Source organism: Columba livia, chromosome 15 (assembly GCF_036013475.1).
Source record: "Columba livia isolate bColLiv1 breed racing homer chromosome 15, bColLiv1.pat.W.v2, whole genome shotgun sequence".
Classification (NCBI taxonomy): Eukaryota; Metazoa; Chordata; class Aves; order Columbiformes; family Columbidae; genus Columba; species Columba livia.
In genome coordinates, this window is record NC_088616.1 from 7,743,298 (window position 1) to 7,765,513 (window position 22,216).

At 46.5% G+C, this 22,216-nt stretch overlaps 2 protein-coding genes across 13 annotated transcripts in view; one reads left to right on the forward strand and one right to left on the reverse strand.

Moving 5' to 3' along the window:
- Positions 1–221: 221 nt before the first annotated feature.
- On the reverse strand, positions 222–18,448 carry ANKS3 (ankyrin repeat and sterile alpha motif domain containing 3). 3 transcript variants are annotated; one of them, XM_065030899.1, is made up of 18 exons: positions 18,323–18,448; positions 14,419–14,519; positions 14,101–14,276; positions 13,562–13,760; positions 13,229–13,350; positions 12,436–12,517; positions 11,600–11,735; positions 11,144–11,302; positions 9,909–10,034; positions 8,866–8,981; positions 7,621–7,788; positions 6,978–7,102; positions 6,580–6,721; positions 5,811–5,983; positions 4,418–4,533; positions 3,509–3,592; positions 2,950–3,035; positions 222–2,721 (listed from the first exon to the last, which is right to left on the reverse strand). In XM_065030899.1, the coding sequence occupies exons 3-17, from the start codon at positions 14,268–14,270 to the stop codon at positions 2,962–2,964; spliced, it is 1,992 nt and encodes a 663-aa protein (XP_064886971.1). In that variant the 5' UTR covers positions 14,271–14,276; positions 14,419–14,519; positions 18,323–18,448; the 3' UTR covers positions 222–2,721; positions 2,950–2,961. The 3 variants fall into 3 exon arrangements, 2 of the variants coding, with proteins under 2 accessions (XP_064886971.1, XP_064886970.1); XM_065030898.1 differs by lacking the exon at positions 18,323–18,448 and adding an exon at positions 15,177–15,338; XR_002417267.2 differs by lacking the exons at positions 222–2,721; positions 2,950–3,035; positions 3,509–3,592; positions 18,323–18,448 and adding an exon at positions 4,624–4,779.
- The window catches only part of DNAAF8 (dynein axonemal assembly factor 8), an 88,280-nt gene continuing 84,487 nt past the window's right edge, over positions 18,424–22,216 (forward strand). For 3 of the 10 annotated variants that reach the window (XM_065030890.1, XM_021291960.2, XM_065030896.1), the window contains exons 1-2: positions 18,424–18,580; positions 20,492–20,651. In XM_065030890.1, coding sequence (XP_064886962.1) covers positions 20,505–20,651 — 147 coding nt within the window. In that variant the 5' untranslated portion in view covers positions 18,424–18,580; positions 20,492–20,504. Of the gene's footprint in view, positions 18,800–20,491; positions 20,652–22,216 lie in introns of all 10 variants that reach the window. The other 7 variants (XR_010466335.1, XM_065030888.1, XM_065030893.1 and 4 more) reach the window with 4 other exon arrangements.

Here is a 22,216-nt window from a genome sequence, read left to right on the forward strand (position 1 = left end):
TGCCTGATGACATGAATTCCCACATCACCTACACTGCTAAAGTTGCAAGGGCGTCACCTTCACCAGGAGCTAGGCAGGGCTAGAAGGACAGAAAAGACAGCCCCGAGCCCCTGGGAAAGAAAGCTGGAGAGCACAGTATATATTTCTGGTTGTCCTGAAATAAATCAGTGAGGTTATTAATGATTCTACAATCCCAAGTTCCTCCAGAGAAACACACCAGAAACATTTTCAGGTTTTATTATTTTATCCATGTCAGCAAATACTATTTTATTCAGACAGCTTGCCTTAGGGTAGCACCAGACTCCCTGCCACCTGCTCCACCACCCCTTCAGCAATGAATGCTGTTTGAAGTCCTCCATGTAAGCAACTGCTTCCTCAGGGAACCACTAGTCTATAAAGTCCCTTCCATGGTGTTACCCTGAGGCTACTCTAGAACCCCTTTAAGTACCTTTTGTACGAGTCTTTTTCCTTCATGCACACACTGCTGTGGCTCTCATCTACCCCTTCTCCCAGTCTCCAAGCATTACAATCTATTGCATGTACTATTTTGCCCCCAAAACCCCCATTTCTTCCACCTTATGACCCAGCAAAGTTAGCCCCAAGTCCATACAGTCTCTCCTTCCAGCCACCCGCTCTCCTGCAGTGTTGCTGAGCCAGGGCTCCCTGTGCTCACCAGATGCTCCCATGCCCTTTCACTTTTTTCCCCCCTTGCACACCAAAATTTTCCACCTTTCCCCACAAGCATCTTGCTTTAAATTCAAGACTGGGCTTCCATGGGCTACAGCACTGACAACCCTGTACTGGTGCAGCCAGAGACCCCACCAAGGCTGGGGCAAGGGCATTACACACTGCCTGGGCACTCCTCACCATTCCTCCAGAAATGGGGAATGAAAAAAAGTCCAAAATACTGTTCCAGAACACCCTCAATACTCCAAGAAGCTTCCAGGGATGCTTCCTTAGAAGAATTGGCTCTACCTCACCAAAACTACTTCATGGTGAAACTTCCTGCAGCTTTGTCCCACTGCCTGCTGCACAGCTGGTGCCAGCTGCTCCCATGCATACACCCATGTGATTTGCTAAAGATTAAATAAAAAGTGTGCCATGTTAAATTTAAGAGCTGAACGTGGGTGGAAAGGAGCAGCCCACAGCTGAGCACTCTGCCAAGCACAGACAAGCTGCCAGCAGAGCAGGGTCACATCAGAGCCATACCCACCTCAGTGCCCCAGGATTGTCACCCAGAAGCACAGACACTCTGGTTCTGTGGGACATGCAAACCAGATGTGACCTTCAAACACAGCCCAGACTGCCTAAACGTCCCAGGAAGCTGATCAGAAGGGGTGACTAGCTCAATGGGTGGTGCCAGACTGGGTTTTTGTATTCTGACATCTGTGATCACAGTCCAAAAAAATTAAAATCAGAAGGAATACACACTTTCTTCCCCTTCCCAGCAAAGAGAAGAACACTTTTCCAGACTCATCAAGGCCAATGCTCATAGACTTCAGGTTTGGTTTTTCCCCACCACCCCACAGCTCAGCAATACAGTCTCACTAGAAACCATTTTACATCAATGTTACTGTCACCATAGCCCCTGTGGCTGCTCACACAGCTCCAAGAGACAGAGCAGCCTCTTCCTGCACCAGTTGTCTGCTCTTTGACAACACCCACACTGCCAACACAAGAATGCCTTGGCAGAATTACTTCCAAGCACTAAAGCCTGGAAAACAGAGGGAGGCAGTGGTTGAGGACCATGGCTTTGTACTGCAGCTACATCTGGGATGTGATTTCTTTGCTGATCTCCCCTGCGGGACAGCTCTGTTCCCCAGCTCTTGTTCTGCCTGCCTTGGCACTCTCTTGCCTGCCAAAGGCACAGGAGATGGAACGGTCTCAAGCTCTTCCTTCTCTCTCATGTCCTTCCAGGGGAACATTTGCCTTGCAACCACTGCCAGCATTGGGAGCTTGGCACTAACAAACCAGACTGAGAGTCTGTACCATAAAGCATTTACCACAAAACCAAGTTATTTGGGACTGAATAACATGATCACAACCCCTGAGGCAGGGAAGAATCTGAACCAAAGCAGGGTTGGCTGGTTGGAGGGAGAGGTTTTGAAGCACAGGTTTGGGATGGCAGTAGGGCAGACATTCCTGCTGGAGATTAGGGCTGCATGAGTTTCACTGCAGCTCAATGAGCCAAAAGTTAAACTCCACTCGCTTTACCCATCCACACCAACCCCACGTTCCTTATTGCCTCAGATACATTTTCTGAGTCAGCTCCTGAGCAATCCGCATGGCATAGAAGGGGCCAGGGCGAGTGTTAGAGACCTTGGGAAGGACAGGATGCAGAAAAAGATAACTGATTGCTGTCAGTGAATGTCAGCTTTCTAACACCACACAGCCCTGAATGACAATGGCTGCAGGAAGCTTAAGGCAGAAAAACCTTTTAGGGTCAGTGCTTCTCCTCTTCACTTAACCTTTTGGTATGGACAACAATGATCCTGGGAACCCAGAAAACAGTCAGGCCCAAATAGTTGCTGGCTTGTCCTCTGCTGTCCCTCATTCTCCCAGGCATGTTCTCTGATCATCGAGACCTCCTTCCATGCATCTGCCAACCACTGTGGCACTCTCAGCGGAGCTGCGGTGGTGTCGGCACGGCTCTTGCGCTCATTCTCCCAGGCACACTCAGCTTCCGGGTGGAACAATCACCCGACGTCAGTATTCCTGTAGCTACCAGAAAAAGAAAAAAGTCACCCTTTCAGTGAAGCAGAGGGACAAGGAGACTAAGGATTTTTCAAAGGGAAAGCTAACCAGAAGGCACACAAGGACTAGTTAGAGATTCGGTGTGCAGGCTATGGGCAAGCACTTGGCACAAGCAGCAGATGCTGTCACTTGCTGCAGGGAGTGATGGCCCCTGAATGTCACAGCTCCCAGTGACCATCACTAGTTTCCACTCACCCTCCTGCTTTGTTATGGCTCTAGCCAGCTCTGCCCTGGGGCTTGGAGCCTTTGGAGGTTTTGAGTCACAGTCTGCAGAGCTTTTCCTGAGGACAAACCAAAAGAAAAAAAATCAGCATTAGCAACAGGTCAACAAGTGGTAAAGACCAGGCTGCAGTCTGCATTCAACCACTGCTTTCCTGCCTTCAAACTGCCTTCTCCCCTGCAGCTCCCAGTGCTCTGAAAACAGAAGTGACTCCACTCTGCCTGTTGCTGGGACAAGTTCCTGTCATCAGGAGAACAGGATGCAGGCTTTGGGAACCATTTCACAAGCAGCTCTGATCACTGAGCAGGAGAGAAGCATGTACCCCCTTCTGTCAGCCAGGAATGAGGCAGAGCCCAAGATCTGCAGCGAGATGAAGTGCAAGAAAATGCCAGCACCAACTTCAGAGCCCGGAGATTTCCTTGAGCATGTCTTGTTAGGTCCCTCCAACCTGCTACCACCAAATAAAAAATCTGCCCAGCCACACCTCCTCATTGCACAGTCACTTCACATGCCCAGAGTCCTCCCCAACCTTACCCATTTCTCCCACACACTCCTCTAGGACAGCTGATAGCTCAGGCAAGCTCAGAGACTTCAAAGAAGGCGGCCATCCTTCCAGCACTGCAAGAAAGAGAAACCACACATTTAATCAATCTCCATGCTCTCTGTGACAGAGCAGAAACAAGGGTTTGGTGTTGCTGTGAAGCACCCACAGCCAAAGCAGCTCTGGTTAGCAGTTCTGAGTCACATGGGAAGAGAGCTGGAGCTGCATGTGACAAACTGAGGGGTTTTTCTGGCAATTCTACCACTCAAATATTTTTTTTACTACTAGTTGGGTCATATATTAAAAGAATCTCAAAGAGACTACATGTAGTGGACAGAAATCAACAGGATTTGTAATTGTCTCACTTTTAGAAAACAAGCAGCAAAAAGCACATCTCTGGAAGTGTGTCAGGAGTAGCAGATCACTTGCTAACTCCTCGTGATAAGGAGATGGTGGCTTGAGCCTGCCCAGCCATGCCCAGCAGTTCACCCAGGGCCTGAACAGCACAGTCCTCCTGACTGGGTCAGGGAACAACCGTGGCTTCCAATTCAGCCCTTGCTCTAGTGCACACTGTGGTAACACACCTGAGGTGCCCATACGCTCCAGCACAGGAAGAAGCCTGTGCTTCGGCTTTGCATATTTAGCCACAAACACCTGCCAGACACCAAGACTTGTCACTTGCTAAGAAGCAAAAGTTGCTGAGAATCTCAGGTGCTTTGTATACTTTCCCTGAACAATAATTTTTACATTAAATTTAAGAGTTTAGCTGCTCATCCATTTCCAAATCACTTCTAACTTCATTATTTCAGCAATGAAAGACAAGCATGTGGCTTGCTCTGGGGTCTCCTGGCGTTTACCCATCCCCTGCACCCATTTGTGTAGTTTGACAAGCTCTTCCTCACCTGGACGCTCGCCAGGCCGTCTGCTCTCACCGGTTCCCGTTTGTACCTTTGTGTCTAGCACTCTGCCGACTATGAGCTCTTGGGTCAGCCGGGAGGACAGCTCTGCTTGACAGGATCTGCCAAACAAGACAAAGCCCATCAGAAGTGCACAGGGGCACTTCTTGGGACAACATGCCAGTCTGTGCACTCCTGCATCCTGCAAGTACCTGCTCAGGGTGCTGAGGGACCGCATCTAACGCCCTGGGTTACAAACTGCTCCTTGTTCCTTCCCAGGAAGAGGAAGACGTGCCCCAGACAAAGCTCAGGGCGCTCTCCACTGTGCCCCATCTCCACAGCAATCTCTGCCCCTGTCCACAGAGGAGCTGCGGAGGGAGAAGAGAAGGAGGGGGCACAGTGAGCAGGAGAAAGCCCAAGCCAGGGGCTGTGCCTGGTTTATATGAGAATCAAACATGACCCACAGTTCCTAAGGGGCAAATGAAGCTACCTCAGGACAGGCATCAGGTTAAAGCAAGAGCAGCACACAAAGTTCTCTGGTGATCACCACCATACCATCAATTCAGACAGCATAGCCTCAGAGCATGGAAGGGCACTTATACCAGACAGCCTTAGCTCCTCAGGCAGGGAGAAAAGACCAGCGCCCATGGCAACTGGGAGCATTGCTCTGCTGCCCTTCTGGAAGCCAGTCCCAGTTCACCCTTGCTTGGCAGTGAGCAGAGCTCATCCCCTGTTGGGTCAGGAACTACTGGGGTAGGATTAACACCACCTTCAAGGACACATCTGTTCTATCAGTAGACAAAAAAGGGCACATGATAGAATTGTAGTGCAACTGGAACAGGGAGAAAAGCACCACACAGGCAACAAAATATATATAGGAGGTGAGGGGGAAGAGAGAACTCAAAGGCAGTGGTGTGAATTAACAGGGCAGATACTTGTTAGGTGTCAGAGTTGCAAGAAAAGTATTCTTCACTAGCCAGGGCAGGATATTGCAAGTCCTTTGATAGAGCTTGGAAGTTAGAAACTCTTGTCTGCATTTATCACATCACCAAGTTATACCCTGGTCACTGGGTCTCATGTAAGCACAAAGCACTAAGCCTTTTGGTTCCAAGGGAACTGAGCACCTTCACATTCCAGTTGAAACAGGAACACTCAGCATCTCTGGAAAGTTCGGCCATTTATAGCTCATGCATCTGATTAAGGCTTCACATCTGCTCACATGACTGTGGCTTTCCACTACAGAAAGTCAGGCAGGATCCACAGTGGGTTCAGCTGCCTGGTGAGTTTGCCTGCCTGACCCTAAGCCTCACCTGTAAGACTGTCAAGATGAGCTCTGATCTCTGTACAGCTCAAATCCCATTTCCAGTAACCTTAGTGCCATTTCCTGGGAACGACTTACTTGATCTGATCCAGTAGGACTCCAGCATTCTTGGTGATGGCCTGAACCTCTCTGAGCTGGCACTGGATAGCATTCCAGGTCTCATCCCGCTCCATCAAACAGCTCTCAGCCACTGCACGCAGCTTCTGCTCCTGGCACACCTGGCTCTTCATCATCTCCACCTCCTCACACCTCTACAGCAGAGCAGAACAGAGGAGTAGACTGGGGGTACTGTATGTCTCATATGTGCCTGCTCCAACATACCCCTGGAATCCCTACTAATTTAATGGCTTAGGCAGCCAGATGATTCCTGCAGAAATGCACCCAACTCAGTGGGAAAGAAAGCTGGATAAGGCTTGTACACTGCATACATTTTCTTTCCACACCAAGACCAGTCCCACAGTTACAATTCCCCCTTCCTCTTCATTTGCAAAGATACTCAGTAGGCCCAATTTTGCAAGTGAACAGAAATCTGTTCACTAATGGCTGCAAAACTTCACCATGAAAATGACACTACTGAAAAAGTGTAGGCACTTAATTCCTCCCAATCACTCCTTTAGTTCTCAGGTAGATGGGAAATCAAGACATGAATCTTCACAAGCATGGAGCACTGATGGTGAGGAGTGGATAAGCTGCACTGATGGTGTTACCTGATCTACTTGACACCAAGCGTGCCCACTGAAAGTTGTATCTTTTCCTTTACCCCAGGCCATTAGAGGTATAACAAAAATATGCTACGAATCACTTACTGGAGTGTAATGAGGCACCGAGCAACTCATGGCAGACTTACCTTGTGCAGCTGAATGGCCAACTCCTGCATCTCAGCCTCCAGTCGATCTGCATAGGCCAGCTCCAGGGCATCGCTGGGTGGTCGAGCATTGCTGTGCCATCGGGCAATGGCAGAAGTCATCTTCCTTTTGGGTCCAAACAGACTGGTGGGAGAAAAACAAATTGTCAGGGACCAAATGCTGCCCCACCTGTCCTTAGGCCCAGTGGGATGCCATGAGGACCTCTGCAGTCTACTGGTTCCTCCAAAAACAGAAGCCTGTTGCAGCCAAGAATTAGGGGATATCAAAATTGTGTGGGAGACTACCAGAGCAGAAAAGTACTCACTAGCTAAACTTTCCTGTGCAGGTTGTGCGCATGGTTTATAGTGGGAAAGATGAGAACTACATTAATCACACTTACGTGATGCCTATTTCCTTCAGATCACTCTCTGTGAGGGTCAAGAAGATCCGGAGGTCAACATCTTGTTCCTCAAACACTTGCAGATACTTCAGACACCCAATCTCTTCAAGGAACGTTGCCAGGTCCTGCAGCCCATCCAAACCAAAATTATTTACACCCTCACAAAAGCATTGCTATGTCTCTCCATCATAAACATCCGCTTCCTCATGTGGCTGTTATGCCTTCCTGGGTTCTAGCAGCAATTGTGACTTGCCCTGGTCAATTGCCCTTCTCTGCAGTCACAAAACAGGACCTGGCCTGTCTGCTGCAGCCATTGCTTCTTGTAACGAACAGAGAAGACACACCAACATCTACTCTAGCACTCACCACAGACATTTGGTAGCACACCCACAGGCCTGAGGGTCCAGAACAGCCCTCCTAGCAACAGCCACACCTAAGCAGACAGTTCTTTGTACAATAAATTTTTGTTTTACAAGTGCTGAAGTCTGGGCAGAGGTTTGGAATCAAACGTGTGTTGGTAACAACTTCCCTTTTATCTGAGAAAGCCCAGAAAGCAGCTTAGGCAACCTTGGAAAAACCTCCCACACTTGATAGAGTGACACAATCTGCATTACTTCAGAGACAAGATTCTGTGTGTAGTTACCTGGGGCCCTTTATAGGCTGGGGGCTCAGGAAGGATCAGGTGCTGACTAGAGCCCCCAGCTTTCCCTGGGCAGTGGGTCCACTGACTATCACTGTTGCTGTAGCGGTTCTTGATCTTAAAGCTCTTGGCTTGTTTCCGACTAGGAGGGCTGTTTGCATGGTCAGAATCCTGAAAAAGAAAAAAAACAAACCACATCACACAAAATATAAAGGTTAAGGTTGATCACTCAAAGATAACAGGATCACTACAGCAAAAAAATGCAGACTCCAAGTCCAAACTCTAAATCCAGGCAGCAGTCCACAAACACCAGAAGCAAAAGATTAACAAACGCCTTATTAGGAAGGGTTGAATTAAGGTGCTCCCAAGATGGTAGCCTGATACCATGTCTGGAATGGCACCAGGCTCTTGCAATCTCATCTTAGGAAGCAACATGTCAGAGCAAAGAGCAACACCAAATCCTCCCCTGAATCAATACAATGCACCGAGATTCCATCTATGAGAAGTTCCTCAAGAAAAACAGGAAAAGGGGAATTAAGCTCACGTCCAGCTATAATCAACATTCTGTCTGTCAGCCCCAAAGCTGGCTTTAAAATGTGAGCTGTGACTTGAACCACTGAGTAACCTCCAACCTCTTCCCATTTTCCTTCTCTAAACCACACTATCCTGCCTGTGATCTCACCAAGCTCAAGAACTGACCCAGCACCAGGAGGTCACATCCTTTCTTGACCATCTAGCCAGAAACCTACAAAAAGTTCAGAAGCTGGAGAAAGAACTTAATTACTAACTAGCCATCAACAACCTGCTCTAGAGTGAATTTGCTTTGAGAGCTAGCTACTAGCCAGAGAGCAAATGAGATGAAATGGCCTCAAGTTGCACCGGGGGAGGTTTAGATTGGATAGTAGGAAAAATTTCTTCCTGGAAAGGGTTGTCAGGCATTAGAACAGGCTGCCCAGGGCAGTGGTTGAATCACCATCCCTGGAGGCGTTCAAAGACACACAGATGAGGTTCTTTGGGTCATGGTTAAGTGACAGTGTTAGGTTAATGGTTGAACTTTATGACTGAAGGTCTTTTCCAACCAAAATGATTTTATGATTCTATGATCTTCAAATATGGAAACTGGTTTTCTTGTTCCTGTAATTCTACCTTTCCTCAGCCAGCCTGGTGGAGGCAGTGTCACAACAGGCTGTGGAGGGGTCACAGCACTGACTGAACTGAAGGCAGAGAAAGGAAAACTGAAACCCCCACCTCATTGCTTTCCAAGGAGCCTTCACTGCTGACCCCCGGGGCTTTGGTAAGGCATTCACTGCTGCTGCTGCTGCTCCTGACAGTTGCTAAGTTGTTGGTGAGGAAAACATTATCTTCTGGAAAGGAATACAAAATAAAAAGTTTCACTTTCAACTTTCTTATACTCAGTGCTGTTTTTGTTACAAAATTACCAGCAAAAGCTGCTGGAGATATAAAGGAAGGAGAAACCCAGAGCAAGGCTTCATATGCAGCACTCATGACAAGATGATTCCAAGACATAAATACCACATCTGATATCAGGCACTAATCTTTCTTCAAGTCTGTTAAGTACCACAGAGAGCAGGAAGGCTGAGTGTGTGTATTTCTGTGAGGCTTTCAGTTATGGGGTGGAAAAGTGGGTTATTGCTACCAAGCCTGCACTCCCATTAGTAAAGTTCCCTTCACAGAATCACAGAATGTTAGGGATTAGAAGGTTAAGGCTTAGAAGTGACCTCAAAGATCATCTGTCATTAGTTGTCACTGAGAAGAGCCTATCTCTGTTCTCATGGCACTCACCCTTTACATTATTTATAAACATTAATGAGGTCACCCCTCAGTCTCCTCTTCTCCAAGCCAATGCAGAGCCACATTATCCTTTATTGATGTAGGAACTGCCCACAGATCCTTCCTTTATGCTGTTTCACAGAACAGTGAGGTTGGAAGGGACTTCTTGAGGTCATCTTCTCCAAACCCCTGCTCATGCAGGGTCAGCTACTACAGCAAGTTGCCCAGGACCATGCCCAGGAGCATCTCCAAGGATGGAGACTCCACAGCCTCTGACAGCCTGCTCCAGTGTGCAGTCACCCTCACAGTAAAAAAAAAAAAGGTGCTTTTCCTGATGTTCAAGGGTACCTCCCCACCTTTCAGTTTGTGCCCATTACCTCTTGTCCTGTCACTGTACACCATCGAATACAGCAGTGGGAAAGAAACCTGCAAGCCAAGGGGTTGGTCTCACATCCAGGTGCACACTGCAAACCAGACTATTTTCTGAGACAGTGACCTACCCCTGCTGCTGCTGCTCTCCACATCCTGCTCATTAATTGGAGAGGTAACATCCCGGTTCCGGATATTGTCTGCTTCACAGCTGCCATCGTCATTGAAGGTAACATAGCCCCGAGGAGGGACCTGCTCTGTGTGCAAGAGGAATGAAGAACCAATAAAATTAGGATACAGGTTACCAGGGAGGCTCCAGCAGGAAAAGCAACCACTTGAGGATTTGAAAGTAGTCAAGAGAGACTGTCTTCTCAACCACCAGCTCCCATTCTAGAAAGCCCACAGGAATACTGAGAAATGCATTTGCCTACAGCTTCCCTCACACAAACACACATCAGCTGTACATGGTTGCATTGAAAAAACTCAGAGGAAACAGCCTTGTAGAGATGCACCTCAAATAGCAGCTTTCATTATTTCCTTTCTTCTTCATGCCCCAACTGTCAGAGGGGGAAAAAGCATCTGCTTAAGAGAGCAAAATGCCAGCTCTGTCCCATCCCCAGCCAAGCACACCCTGTAAAACCAAGACCTCTGCTTCTCTTTTAACACACTAGTAGCATCCCACTGTCATTTCAGAAGCTGACAGTATCATTTCAATAAAGCCTCTGCCCATGGGATAGCATATCTGTATTAAAAGAATACAAACTTTTAACATGATTTTAGGTCCATATTCTTGGCTACTCCAGACAACTGGGTAGTCAGCCTGAGAAATACCTATGGCTATGACACATATCCAAGAAAAGAAAACTGATAACAAATACATCCACGGGCTGATGTCTCAACTGGGATGATCTTTCTCTTAGCCTGTTGCAAGGTTTTGATAATCTCATTTATTAGTATTTCAAGCATCAGGGAAGACAAAATTGACAGGTCTAGGACCAGCAAGCTCACTGTAGTGGCCTGTGTGACCACTTCCTCTACCATCAGATTGAGAACGGTTCTCAAACTTTTGAGCCCACCGCAAAAAGGGAAGCTGGACTGTTCTCAAGAATCAGTGGAAGAGTGAGATAAGAACAGTGTTCATTCCACAGAAGTGTCCCATTCATCAATATCCAGCCCTGACAAGAGAGTTCAGGGGGTTTTCTTTTTCAAGTAGGCATTGGATAGCCTTGCATGGTGTTTGCTATCTTTGTTTCTGTACAAGTCACACATTAATTCCAAATCAAAATAAAAGTGTTGGCACAGAAAAACGTGCAAAGCATTTAAAAGACCCCAAAGGACTCTCAATTAGGTTTCTAACTATTCTCACCATAGCAAGACTGCTTCCTTCCCCCAATTCCAACCGCCGTTATCTTTGCCAACGCCTGGGGCCCATCATGGATGCTGGGACCCTTGGTCCTACGAACAGGCCTCTGTCTCTGAGGAGCAGAACATGATTCATCTGAAGAACTCAGCTCTTCATATTTTCCTGTAGTTCAAACAAAGATTTTTAGCAGCATAGTAATTTGCCTACTTTATTTGCTACTGGTCCTACAAACACAGTGGAAAATAAAGGGAAATGTTAGAAGAAGGAGGGTGGAACCGTTTAACTAGATTGAAAAAGGGTCAGCAGAAAAGAAATGTTGGATCCAATCCTCTTCCATCCTCAGCAATGCTGGAATTTCGAGAACAGACCAGCTAGTACTACCCCTTAACATACTTTCAAAATATCAAGTATCTCTCTTCAGGTTCTATCTTAAAAATAAGAAGCTAAAACACCTGTTACCTGGACCCCTGCAGAAGACCTTGGGCACTGGGGCCACATGCAAATCTATCAGCCCCACAATCTTTGTATGTCCGTACTTCATGGCCAGTGTCCGTGCTGTGGCTCCAGTGTTATCTCTGACATCTGCCTTCACCCCCTATAGAAAAAGGAAAAAACATGTTTAACATACACATAGCAGAAGGCACTATATACAAAAATTTAAGGAAGTCTAAGAATTGTCTTAGTTCCAAGCCCATCAGAAATACAGTCTCACCTTTGACAGGCAGTTCAAGCTCCACTAATATATCTTTTGCCTTTCTAATTATCCACAGTCTCTCCAGTCCCTGAACACCAAGAAGCCCAGGGATGTGGCTTTTGTGCACTGCCACATAGAACTAGTTTGTTTTATCTGCAAAATGTTTTGCACTGCTGCCTCCTTCTGGAAATAAGCTGGACCAGTTAAACGGGGTATCAAAACCAAGTTATTTAACATCAAGACACCTGCATGCTCGTAAGCTTTTGGAGGTAGAAGATGCCCCAGAGCCTGTACATGCAAGCTTGTAAACACAATATGCAGGTTACCACATTAACATGTTTTCTAATTCAGTCATTATTCAGTTAGATCTGGACAGTTAGACCTCACTCCTATTCCTACAAGGCCAGTGTAAAATCAGAGTACTAGCCTTCAGAAAGCACATCATTTCAGAACAGTCCTGGAAGTCTGGGACTTCAGAGGTGACTGTCATCAAGGTCAAACATAACACTGTAAACACTCTAGAGTCAAGCTTATGGTTTTTCCTCTCTGAGGGCTGGAACCACAGATTTTCAGCTTTACAGAAGACAGCCTACACACTTACATGATTGAGAAGGTACTGAACAATTATCTCATGGCCAGAAGCAGCTGCTTCCATCAGAGGTGTATATCCATACACGGGCTCCCTAGAGAGAAAAACATGCACACGTGGACTAGAATAATCAAAACTGAAATATGCTGCAGTCTTTGCCACCCCCAAATACAGCATCTTCAACCTCTGCCCCCAGCTGATTACAAACTGTACCATGTACTGGCTGTTCTACTGCATTCTAGTCTATCCCAGTAAAACTCCCAGTGGAGATCCAGTAAGTGTTACTGTATTGGCTGCACAGCAACAGATTACTCTTCTAGTTGCAGATCTGCCCTTCAGTAGCAAAATCAGTTTCTCAAGAGCTAACAAAACAAGAACTCTTGTTGATCTCAGGTAATTCAATATGCATAAATGCACAGGCAGTTCCCAAGACACAAGAATGTACTACACAACTGAGAAAAAAACTGAACTCCAAGTACACAGATAATTCAATAGAGAGACTTGTAAAGTGGACTTGAGTTCAGAAGGTATTGCACCTGCTTGCTTTCAGAATTTAGCTCATAATTAAACCAGTAGTAAATCTAATTTCTCTTGATCTTAGTTACAGAAAGTAACAACATGGGTGGACTTCACTGTTCAGCATGCATTGGCTAACAGTGTGCCATACCTCTTAAGGTATAAGAGGGAAAACAAAAGCAGGTATCTGCTCCCTGCCCATGTTCAAATGCATTCATAAGCCAACTGGCTGCTTCCATATCTGAAATGAGGTATCTTTTGAGAAATGAAATGACAGATTCCTCCTTACTTGCAGTTGGCATTTGCCCCATTGTCCAGTAAGAACTTGACCATCTGCTGATGTCCAGCACTGGTGCAGTGAAACAAGGCAGTCCAGCCATGAATGTCCTTCATCTCCAGCTCTGCACCTTGCTTCAAGAGAACAGAGAAAGTTCTTTACTGCACCCTTTCTCCTCCATCTCTTTGCTACTGCCTTTCTGCTCTGTGATACCAGATTTTAAATCCCTGTCAAGAAGCTGAACAGAATACAAATGGCACACTTCGGTTGCAAGTGGTAGAGAGTCTTACCCTGTGCATTTAAACCATGCACTGTGGCTTTACCTGTTTCTTATGGGATACACACCTGTAGAAGAAAGTAAGCAACACTTTCATTTCCACAGCTGGAGGCCAGCATGAGCGGTGTCTGCCCTTCTGGTGTGGGGATGTTCACATTCACTCCCGCTTCCAGCAGCAGGTGCACAATGGTGTCGTGGCCGATGTAGGAGGCATACATCAGTGGAGTCCAGCCACCACAATTCCTCTTATTTAAATCCAGATCTCCACTAAATAAGAGAGAAAAGAATTCAGCTGAACTACTGTCCTGGAGCTATATTTCACAGTAGGTTCCTGCAGCCTCTTGCTGCTATCAAGTCTGAAAAAAATTCTAGCACTGAAGCCTACAGGGGAATTCCTACCAGCTCCAGCACAGCTTCCACCAAGTCACTAAGGCGATAATTTTTATCAGCAGACTCGCCCCTTGAAACTTTGTGCTTTAAGAACCCTTTTGGAGTCCCAGTAACGTGCCCCAACTGCAATGTTAGACCAGCCTGTATGGCAGCCAGTGAAAAACCACAACCAGCATCAAGTAACCACAAACCTGTGCCCTCCCCGGCCCCTCCTTACCGCTGGATACACTCCTGCACCACTTCATACTGCCCAACAGAAGAAGCCGTATGCAAGTCCAGGGGAACGTCCAGCTCCTCCCGACAGATCATCTGACCGACCCCATGCCACATGGAGAGACTGCGGTTCAGCAGCTCCGACTCGCTGGCTTCATCACTCAGCTCCGACATCCTGCCCTGAGTAACCAAAGCAAAGCAGAACTTTCAGCTGCTGATCTCAATTTTCTATAGAATGTGGCATTACCCATTGGTCCTATAGCTCCAGGGTGCCATGGGCTTGGAATCTGAGGTTCTCAGAGGTGTAGTTTCAAATTCCTACCTCCACTTCAGCCACCTCCTTAGCCTGAAGCAATAAGACTTGTTGAAGAATTTTTGCTGGCAGTTCCTTCTTGCTGCAGTGGACTCCGGGATTCGAATACACTGGAAAAATAAAAGCCGATAATACTAGAAACCTCCACCTTTCTAATATAATTTTAAGACTTCAGAAGCACTGGCCATTTTTTCCCCTCCCCTCTAATCAAAACATGCCTAAGGCAGCTTTGGATACATTTGTCAAGAGAAGACCAAGCACCTATTTAGGTGCTGATGTCATTCTTCCTGTTATATAAAAAGGGTGCAATCCTTAGTCTGCATGTTTTATAATTCAGAGAGAGAATTAAGAATTCATGTGTCAGATGTTCCTGTTCTTTCTTGTTATCTGTCTTATATTACAGAATGGCCCTGCTTAAATTAAGCTACAGTCATTAATAATGACAACTGTCCACTGCTCCCAAAAGTAGTTCATATCATCTGAACAGGGCATACACTTCATTATGCCACAGGCCACAAGTACACTGTTTCTACCATTTATTGTTTTAGCACTTCAGGCGCAGTCCAGTCCCATCTCTGTGAACCCTGGCAAGTGCTGAAACACTTTGAGCAGCCACGCACCTGCCCATTCATTATCTGAGCATGTCCACCGTCCTGCAGACACTAACTTAATTACACAGCTAGTAGATTTTCCTGGCTGTCTGAAAGGTTTATTTCCTATTCCTAGCCTTAGGGAGCAATTGCAAATTAATCATTTTAACCACTCACAGGAGACTGTTCCTGTTTGGTACTTCATAAAAAGCTGGTCAACACAACTGCATCTATCATCCGGTGTCTTCAGCTGCGGTTTCAGGCTACATCCAAGCCAATCCAACGGAAAGTGCCTTCCCCTCCCTGTAGTCTCTTGTCATCCCCCAGGCAGCATGTCTGGTCCCATCACATATTATATGGGCAGCTAAGCCAACATGAAGTATTTGTTCTTTTTGCTGATGATTTCTTGCCAGTTTAACTCCTCAGACTGATCAATCCCCAGATCATGTGCAAATGCCAAATTTGGCATCCATGAAGAATAAAAGAGAACAGGAACACACTTTCCAGCAGCAGTTGCTCTTTAGATTGCCTCAGCTGTAATGTTTCAACTGTACTTGTATTTTCTAAATAACTGGGGGTCTTTGTCTTGCAAGCACAAGCCCCTTTTCTTATAACATAAGCAAAATGCTTTAACTCCTACCTCTTCACTCCCCAACTGGATCCCTTCTCCCACACCTGGCTTTTTTTTTTCCCCCTTCCTCCTTCTTAAATTTAAGATTACAAAAGCACTACCCATTCTACCTAATCAGCATGTACTGGTAATAAATTATTCCTTTCTTAAGAAATGTCCAAAAGCACCCACTTTACCTAATAGCAACAATTTGTATTACACTAGCAACTCAGAGGCCTCAGGCAATAATATGCAGTGCTGAACACAAATGAAAGACCTGAAAACCTCACAATCAAAATATAAGGAGATAAATGGATTTAAGTGGTTCATGAGGGGAAAAGTAGAAGTGTTTCTCACTACAACAGATTAAAGCTGCCCCTGGAAGGCAAAAAGGCACATTCAAGGTCAAAGGAGGTAAAATCCAGGACAGTTTGTAGATGCACATCAAGATGAAAGCAAAGCTCACTGTTCTCTCTGCAGATCTTTGTTAATTGGACACATTAACTATAAAAACAAGACATATATTTGGTCTTTTTCAGAATCAGCCCCACATCAGGTACTAATTACCAATGCAAGAGTTGATCCACAGTCAACAGGGCAATACTGACACAACAGAAAGGTTATGGGTGACTCCAGAATATTCAAGAGTCTCTCAACCTCATTCCTACCACATCCACTGTGCTCTAACTGCTAACATCTTTACTTTTTTTTTTTTCTTAATTTAATCTGATATTTCACCCATCCTGAATTGGAGCATCAGGTCAACTGCACATGCACCTGAGAAAACAGCTGAACAGAATCCAGGGGAGAACAATAAAAGCAATCAGAGCCCTAAGGACTGAAATGAAAAGGCTAGGTGAAATGAAATCAGGGTTGTCTGAACTAATGAGAAGATACCTGGAATAGGCTTGTGGTAACAGCCTTCAAATACATAAATAGTTGCTGCAGAGAGTAGCAGAAATAATCTGTTCCTTGTGGCCATGTTGAATCTGACAGGACATAACAGGCATAAATTATAGCATGGAAGATTTTGGTTAAATACCACAAAAATCCTTGTAAAAGAAGAAACCCAACAGTACAGTTATGGATGGCCAGCAGAGCTTCTGGTTACTAAGAAGAAATCAGACAAACACCTGAACACTTACAGGCTGTTCTTGCTTTGGGGCAGAGCCATTAAGATGACATTTGTTAGAGACCTTCCTCAGCAACATGAGACTGTTATTGTTAAACAGCTCAGTGTTGATGTATTAAGTGTAACTATAAAGATCAGAACTCCCCTGTGCTGGGACCCAGAGCAAGTAGTAAACACCACACTGGCCTGGACTGAGAGTTTGCTGTCTGAACAGATTAGAAAACCAAGAGGCAGGAAAAAAATAAATATGCTATAAAAATTTTAGTATGTAAATTTCAGCAAGAAGAACCTTAATACATCTCTTTGGAAGATAAGTGTAAGGAACAAGTGACAGTAGATGCAAGAGTGGCAGAAGAACCATACTAAAATAAATAGAAGGTGATTTGAAAAGCAGCTGAGGCAACCAGTCCACAAGACAGAACAAACCCAACACTGCTCATTAATCACCACACAGCAGGCACAATTCAGCTGTGCTGGCTCTGCTGAGTTCATTCTCTTACCACCTCTTCCATGAGCACCAGTAACACTCACATAGGTCCTTCTGTCCCAAAAAACATGAGGCACCCAAAACAGCACAAGTGAGGATGTTGCTGGAGCTTCCAACTGAGCCATCAAGCTGATAACACAGAACCATAGAATCACAAAGTACCCTGAGCTGGATAGGACCCACACAGATAATTAAGTCCATCTCTCTAAAATCAGAACCAAAGGCTTCACTTCCGCTCCTGACTTAGTTCTATCTCCGTTATGTTCAGTAACGACCTATTGGAGAAAATAAGAAGTCTTGCTACAGCCCACAAATAGCTGGTACCAGCTCAGTCACAACACCAAGCGCTTCCACAGCCAGAACATTCCATCTTCATGCTACTGTTGCCTGCTGGCTACCCAGGAACCGGTACACACATTACAGCTGTAGGAACCACACCAAGTTTCCCCAGACATTGCAGTGTGTGCAAGAAGGGGTTCCTGCAGCACGAGCTCCAGCTTGAGTACCCACAATACCTGGGTTCAATCCTACACATGCCTGTTAAAAAGACACTACATACTAAAAGGCTGATGCACTAAGCATGTTAAAGGATGTATTGCACTCCCAGAAAATTAACAGAGCCAGATAAGATGCAGAAAACCATTTCAACAGCCACATTAGGAGCAGATTCCCTGGGACAGGGGCTACACCAGATGAGATGGAGCACTCCAAGGCAGCCAGACTCCAGTCCCCCCAGGGCTGAGTGCCAGACAGCCTGCAGTCCCACAGCGATAAGCCTGAAGAGAACCCAGCCCAGCTGGGGCCAGGAACCCCATAGCAAAACGGTTTCCAGGCACGTTACCCCCACAGTTACTCCCGAGGCCCTACTCGGAACTCGCTCTCAGCCCCAGGGTGGGCCGGGCCGAGCTGCGCGCCGCTGGGATGACCCGGCCTACCCCACCGCGGAGCGAACAAAGTGGAGCCGCTCCGGCCATAGGCCCACCGAGCCCAGCAGCCGCCTGAGAAGGAGCCCATAGACAGCTGCACCCGAGCCAGACAGCCCCACAGCCACCAGAGAAGAGGCCAGACCCCCCGCAGGCCCCGACACCCCTCACCTGCACACCCGGTGAGCTTCGCTACCGGAAGTTGCCCCACCCCGCAAAGAATGCTGGGAACCCCCCGTCCCGCCGAGCCGGCAGACTACAAAGCCCGAGAACAGACACCGAGACAGCAAAAGCCCCGCCTACTGCGGGGTCCAGCCAATACATAGCGCCGCTGTGAGGAGACGGGGCGAAGGACAGCCAATAGAACGCAGGATCCACGCGAGGGCGGGCGGTTCTAGCAGGAGGGGCGGAGCGGAGCCGGTGGCTGAGGTACGGTGGGAAATAAACTGTACCACAAGTGATACGGGCAGGCGGAGCGACGATCGCGGACGCCTCAGAGCTGCGTTGTTGCTGACTGGCCCCTCGTGTTTTTTCTTCATCTTACAAGTCACGTCGGTTTTTTCTTCAACTTATAAGTCATGTCGGTTCGCTTTACCCCGCTGCCAGAAGCTCAGGCCGGGGCGGGGGGCGGTTCTCGGAGGCGCCCGGGTGGGTGCTGTGAGTGAGGGGAAGGGGCGGTGCAGGGGACGGGGGTCTCGCGGCGGGGAACGGCGCCGGGCCGGGAGCGCGCGCAGCCGCCGGCCGCGTTGCCATGGCGACGGAGGCGTTGGCTCAGCTGCGCGTGCGCCGCCCGGGCCGCCATTTTGGTGCCTGTCAGGGGTTTTGTCAGCGGGCGTCCCACCCGTGTCCCCCTCGCACTGCGGGTCCCGAACCCTATCGGTGTGGTGTGACCGGCGCTGAGGGCAGGAGTTAGCTCATCCCCCGGCCGGCGGCCAGCTGCCTGCCCGTGAATACCGCCCCGAAGTGAAGGGGTGTCTCCCGCCATTGCTTTCATCTTCTCGGCTTCTCCGTTGCACCCGTACAGCGAGGCTCCCGAGAGGGATGTGACAGGACATATCAGTTCTAGTGACATGGCGAAGCTCAGGATACCACGTCTCAATCAGCCCAAGCTCTCCAGAATGTGCCATTTGTGTTAGAGCTCTCCAACAAGCCTGCACTTTGTTTTAAACATAGAGCACTGCTTGCTCCCAGAGAAGATGCGGGATTAGATGACTGATAAATCAGATCCAGTATAGCATCCTTACCCACGGGAGACTGACCTCTCAAGCTGGCAGAGGGAGCCACAGCAGGCGGTTTGGTTTGGTCCACACGGGACTCCCCTTGCCCTTGGCAACCTCCGCTTGCTGTCAGAGCACAGCACTCCAGCCCACTTTACCTCAATCAGATTCACGGGTTGTCTCACATGAACAAAGCCACCGCTCTACAGATATGGCATATGAAGTATATTGCAAAGGTGCTTTGCAAGTTGTATACTTCCCAGGGCGTGAGATGAGTTTCACTTCATGTTTAGAGTGTTGTTGGTTCATGCCAGTGCAATTAATAATGACACTGTAATCATATGAACAGTTATTTCAGTACTGAATAACATGCAGTCACAAAACTCTTAACCTTGCCAAACAAATTATTTACTCTCATGTTTGATTCCCCAGGAAACCATGCAATAGTGGCATAAAATTTTAAAAGCAAAGGTTTTCCATGAGGAGTAATTGTCTAACTTGTCAGTACAGTAGTAGTCCCTACTGTATTGTCTTGACTCCTCGTGCATATCAAGGAAAATACGAGGAAAGAGTATACTTCGTAAACGCTTTGAGAGGTCAGAATCCAAGAGCATGCCTACTCTCAACTATTTTTATACAAATTCAATGAAAAAAAAAACCATAAAAATTTCATCTATCATTTGAGCAGTGAGGAGGGGAGCGTGAGACAAATAGGAACAGGGAGAAAAGACCAGCTGAGAGAGAGGTGTCCAGCTCACCTTTGCTGTGTACCTTCCCTCCCTGTAGGCAGGGAGAACGTGCTTTTCTGAGAACAGTTACCGGTCAGTCTGGCTAAGAATTCCCAGAACACTTTATAAATGAGGGGATAAAGTGCCCCTCATGTGGCCCTGGTTTTGAGCATACATGATGAGCAGGGCAGAAAGCTCTCAGCCCTCTGGACTCAGGTGGGAAGGAACAACTCCAGAAATGCAGGTTTTATTGTTCACCGCTGACAGTGAAAACCCCAGCAGTGCTGAGAATTGTGCTGACCCTGAATGCGTGTGCTTTGTTCTTGTTTTGTACTGTTGTTGTCCCTTGTGCTCTTTGTGAGGTGTACTTATGCTCATCTTTTATGTGATTGAAGGGAAGCTGTTTGAATGGCCTCAGAAGAGCAAAGTGAGGATACAGAGCATCTATCTGAGCCTCCTGCAGCTCCTGTTCAGAGTAATAGAACGTTTCAATGGGGAGCCATACTCGCTGCAGTGAAAGATCAGCTCCCGTCTCTGGACTCTGACACCTCCACAGTAAGCACTGGAACCTACCTTTCTTTCTCACTGCGTTTTAGAAAAACCTCTCAAAAGAAAGAGAAAGTCACCTTAGCCAGGCATTGCTGAGTAGGTAGCATGGTATCCTTGATGAGCTACTTGTTGTGGCAACAGTGACACTGTGCATTAATCCACAGCCTTCTGGGTTCTCTGATTGTCAGTGTAATTGCCGTCTCCTCTCCCTATATTCTTTGTAACCTGAAAATGGGACTGATTTCTCCAGACAATGTGTATTGCTAGGTTGGGAAGAGGAGGGTAATGGGCATCTTGCAGAATGAGCCTGCATTTCTTCTTAGTTTGGTCAGTCAAAAATTCAGTATGAAAGACACATACAGCTTATATAAAATGAAATTATAATGTTTTATGCTTGAGAGTATTATACTATTCATTCTAATGATGTACTTGCCAGACAGTAAGCCTCTTTTTCTGGGTATGAGGATCACAGGAAAGCAATATTCCTGAAGACACTGTGGTCCACGGGAAAAGGCATTTGGCAGATATTTCAATCCTGGATTTGGCTTTTTTCCCTGCCTGTAATTCTCCACAAACCATGTTGCCTTTTTGTGCTTCAATTGTACCTGCAAAGAAGCAAAATGCCCCTAACCTTTTAATATAAAGCATAAGATTGATAGATATTGTGCAGTATTCTTCACCATTACCGTATATTTACTTGCTGGGTCTTCGTGTCTGGGACAGGCTGCCTCTTGGCTGCTAAAGATCTCTGTTCACAGGACAGCAGCAATCTGGTGGAAATAAAAAAAGTGCCTTTCTCTCTAGTCCAAGATGCTAGCTCTGGCATTGACTTTTCCAAGGCGATAACGTGTCTCAAGGCTCAATTATTAGTGGCCTTTTGTCCAGATCAGAATATTTTGTTAACTGTCAAACATGTATGCACTTGAAAAAATATTTTTGAACACTTAAAGGATATATTTTATTCTTAGTGTGGCCCTTAATGATACAAAGGGAGTCCAGTGAGCAATGAAGGAGCCAGAAAGGCCTCCATGGCGTATTTATTACTTATTATTAGTCAGTCGTCAGAAGCAGTGTGGTCTAGTGCATGAAGTGTTGATACAGATTCCATGACTTGTTTTCTGCACCTGGCTCTAACACTAGCATTTTGGACAAATTGTATTGCCTCACTGTTTCTCAGTTCCCCTCTACCTACATTCTGGTTTAGTTACTTAAAACAACCATTGCATTTTAATATGTGTCTATATAGTGTAGATTATGCCCAACACTCTGAAGTTATTTTTAGGCATTCTTGTATAATTTTACAGTAAGATTAAGATGGAGAGAAAGCTTTATACTTCCGTGCCAAATATCATTCTATAACTCTTCAATCACATTGAACATTGTTTTACTTATAAATTATTTCCCAGTTCCATGTTTCTATTACAAGTGGGAAAAATTTCCTGCTGAAGGAACTGAGGCAATCTGTTTGGCATTTACTTGCTACCCTTGATTTGCATTCAAAAGATCTGGTTGTATAATCCCTCTCCTGCTTAATATGAAACAGTAGCCTGCTGAGCCTGCAGTTTCAGTGC

Bases quoted from the DNA above. Each gene is read 5' to 3' on its own strand.
- ANKS3 (XM_065030898.1), bottom strand. From the start codon at position 15,204: ATGAAGTACCAAACAGGAACAGTCTCCT. The intron at 14,520-15,176 runs GTGAGTGGTTAA...TTATTTTTCCAG, and splicing joins CCAAACAGGAACAGTCTCCT to TGTATTCGAATCCCGGAGTC. The intron at 12,518-13,228 runs GTAAGGAGGAAT...TTTTCTCTCTAG, and splicing joins GGGGCAAATGCCAACTGCAA to GGAGCCCGTGTATGGATATA.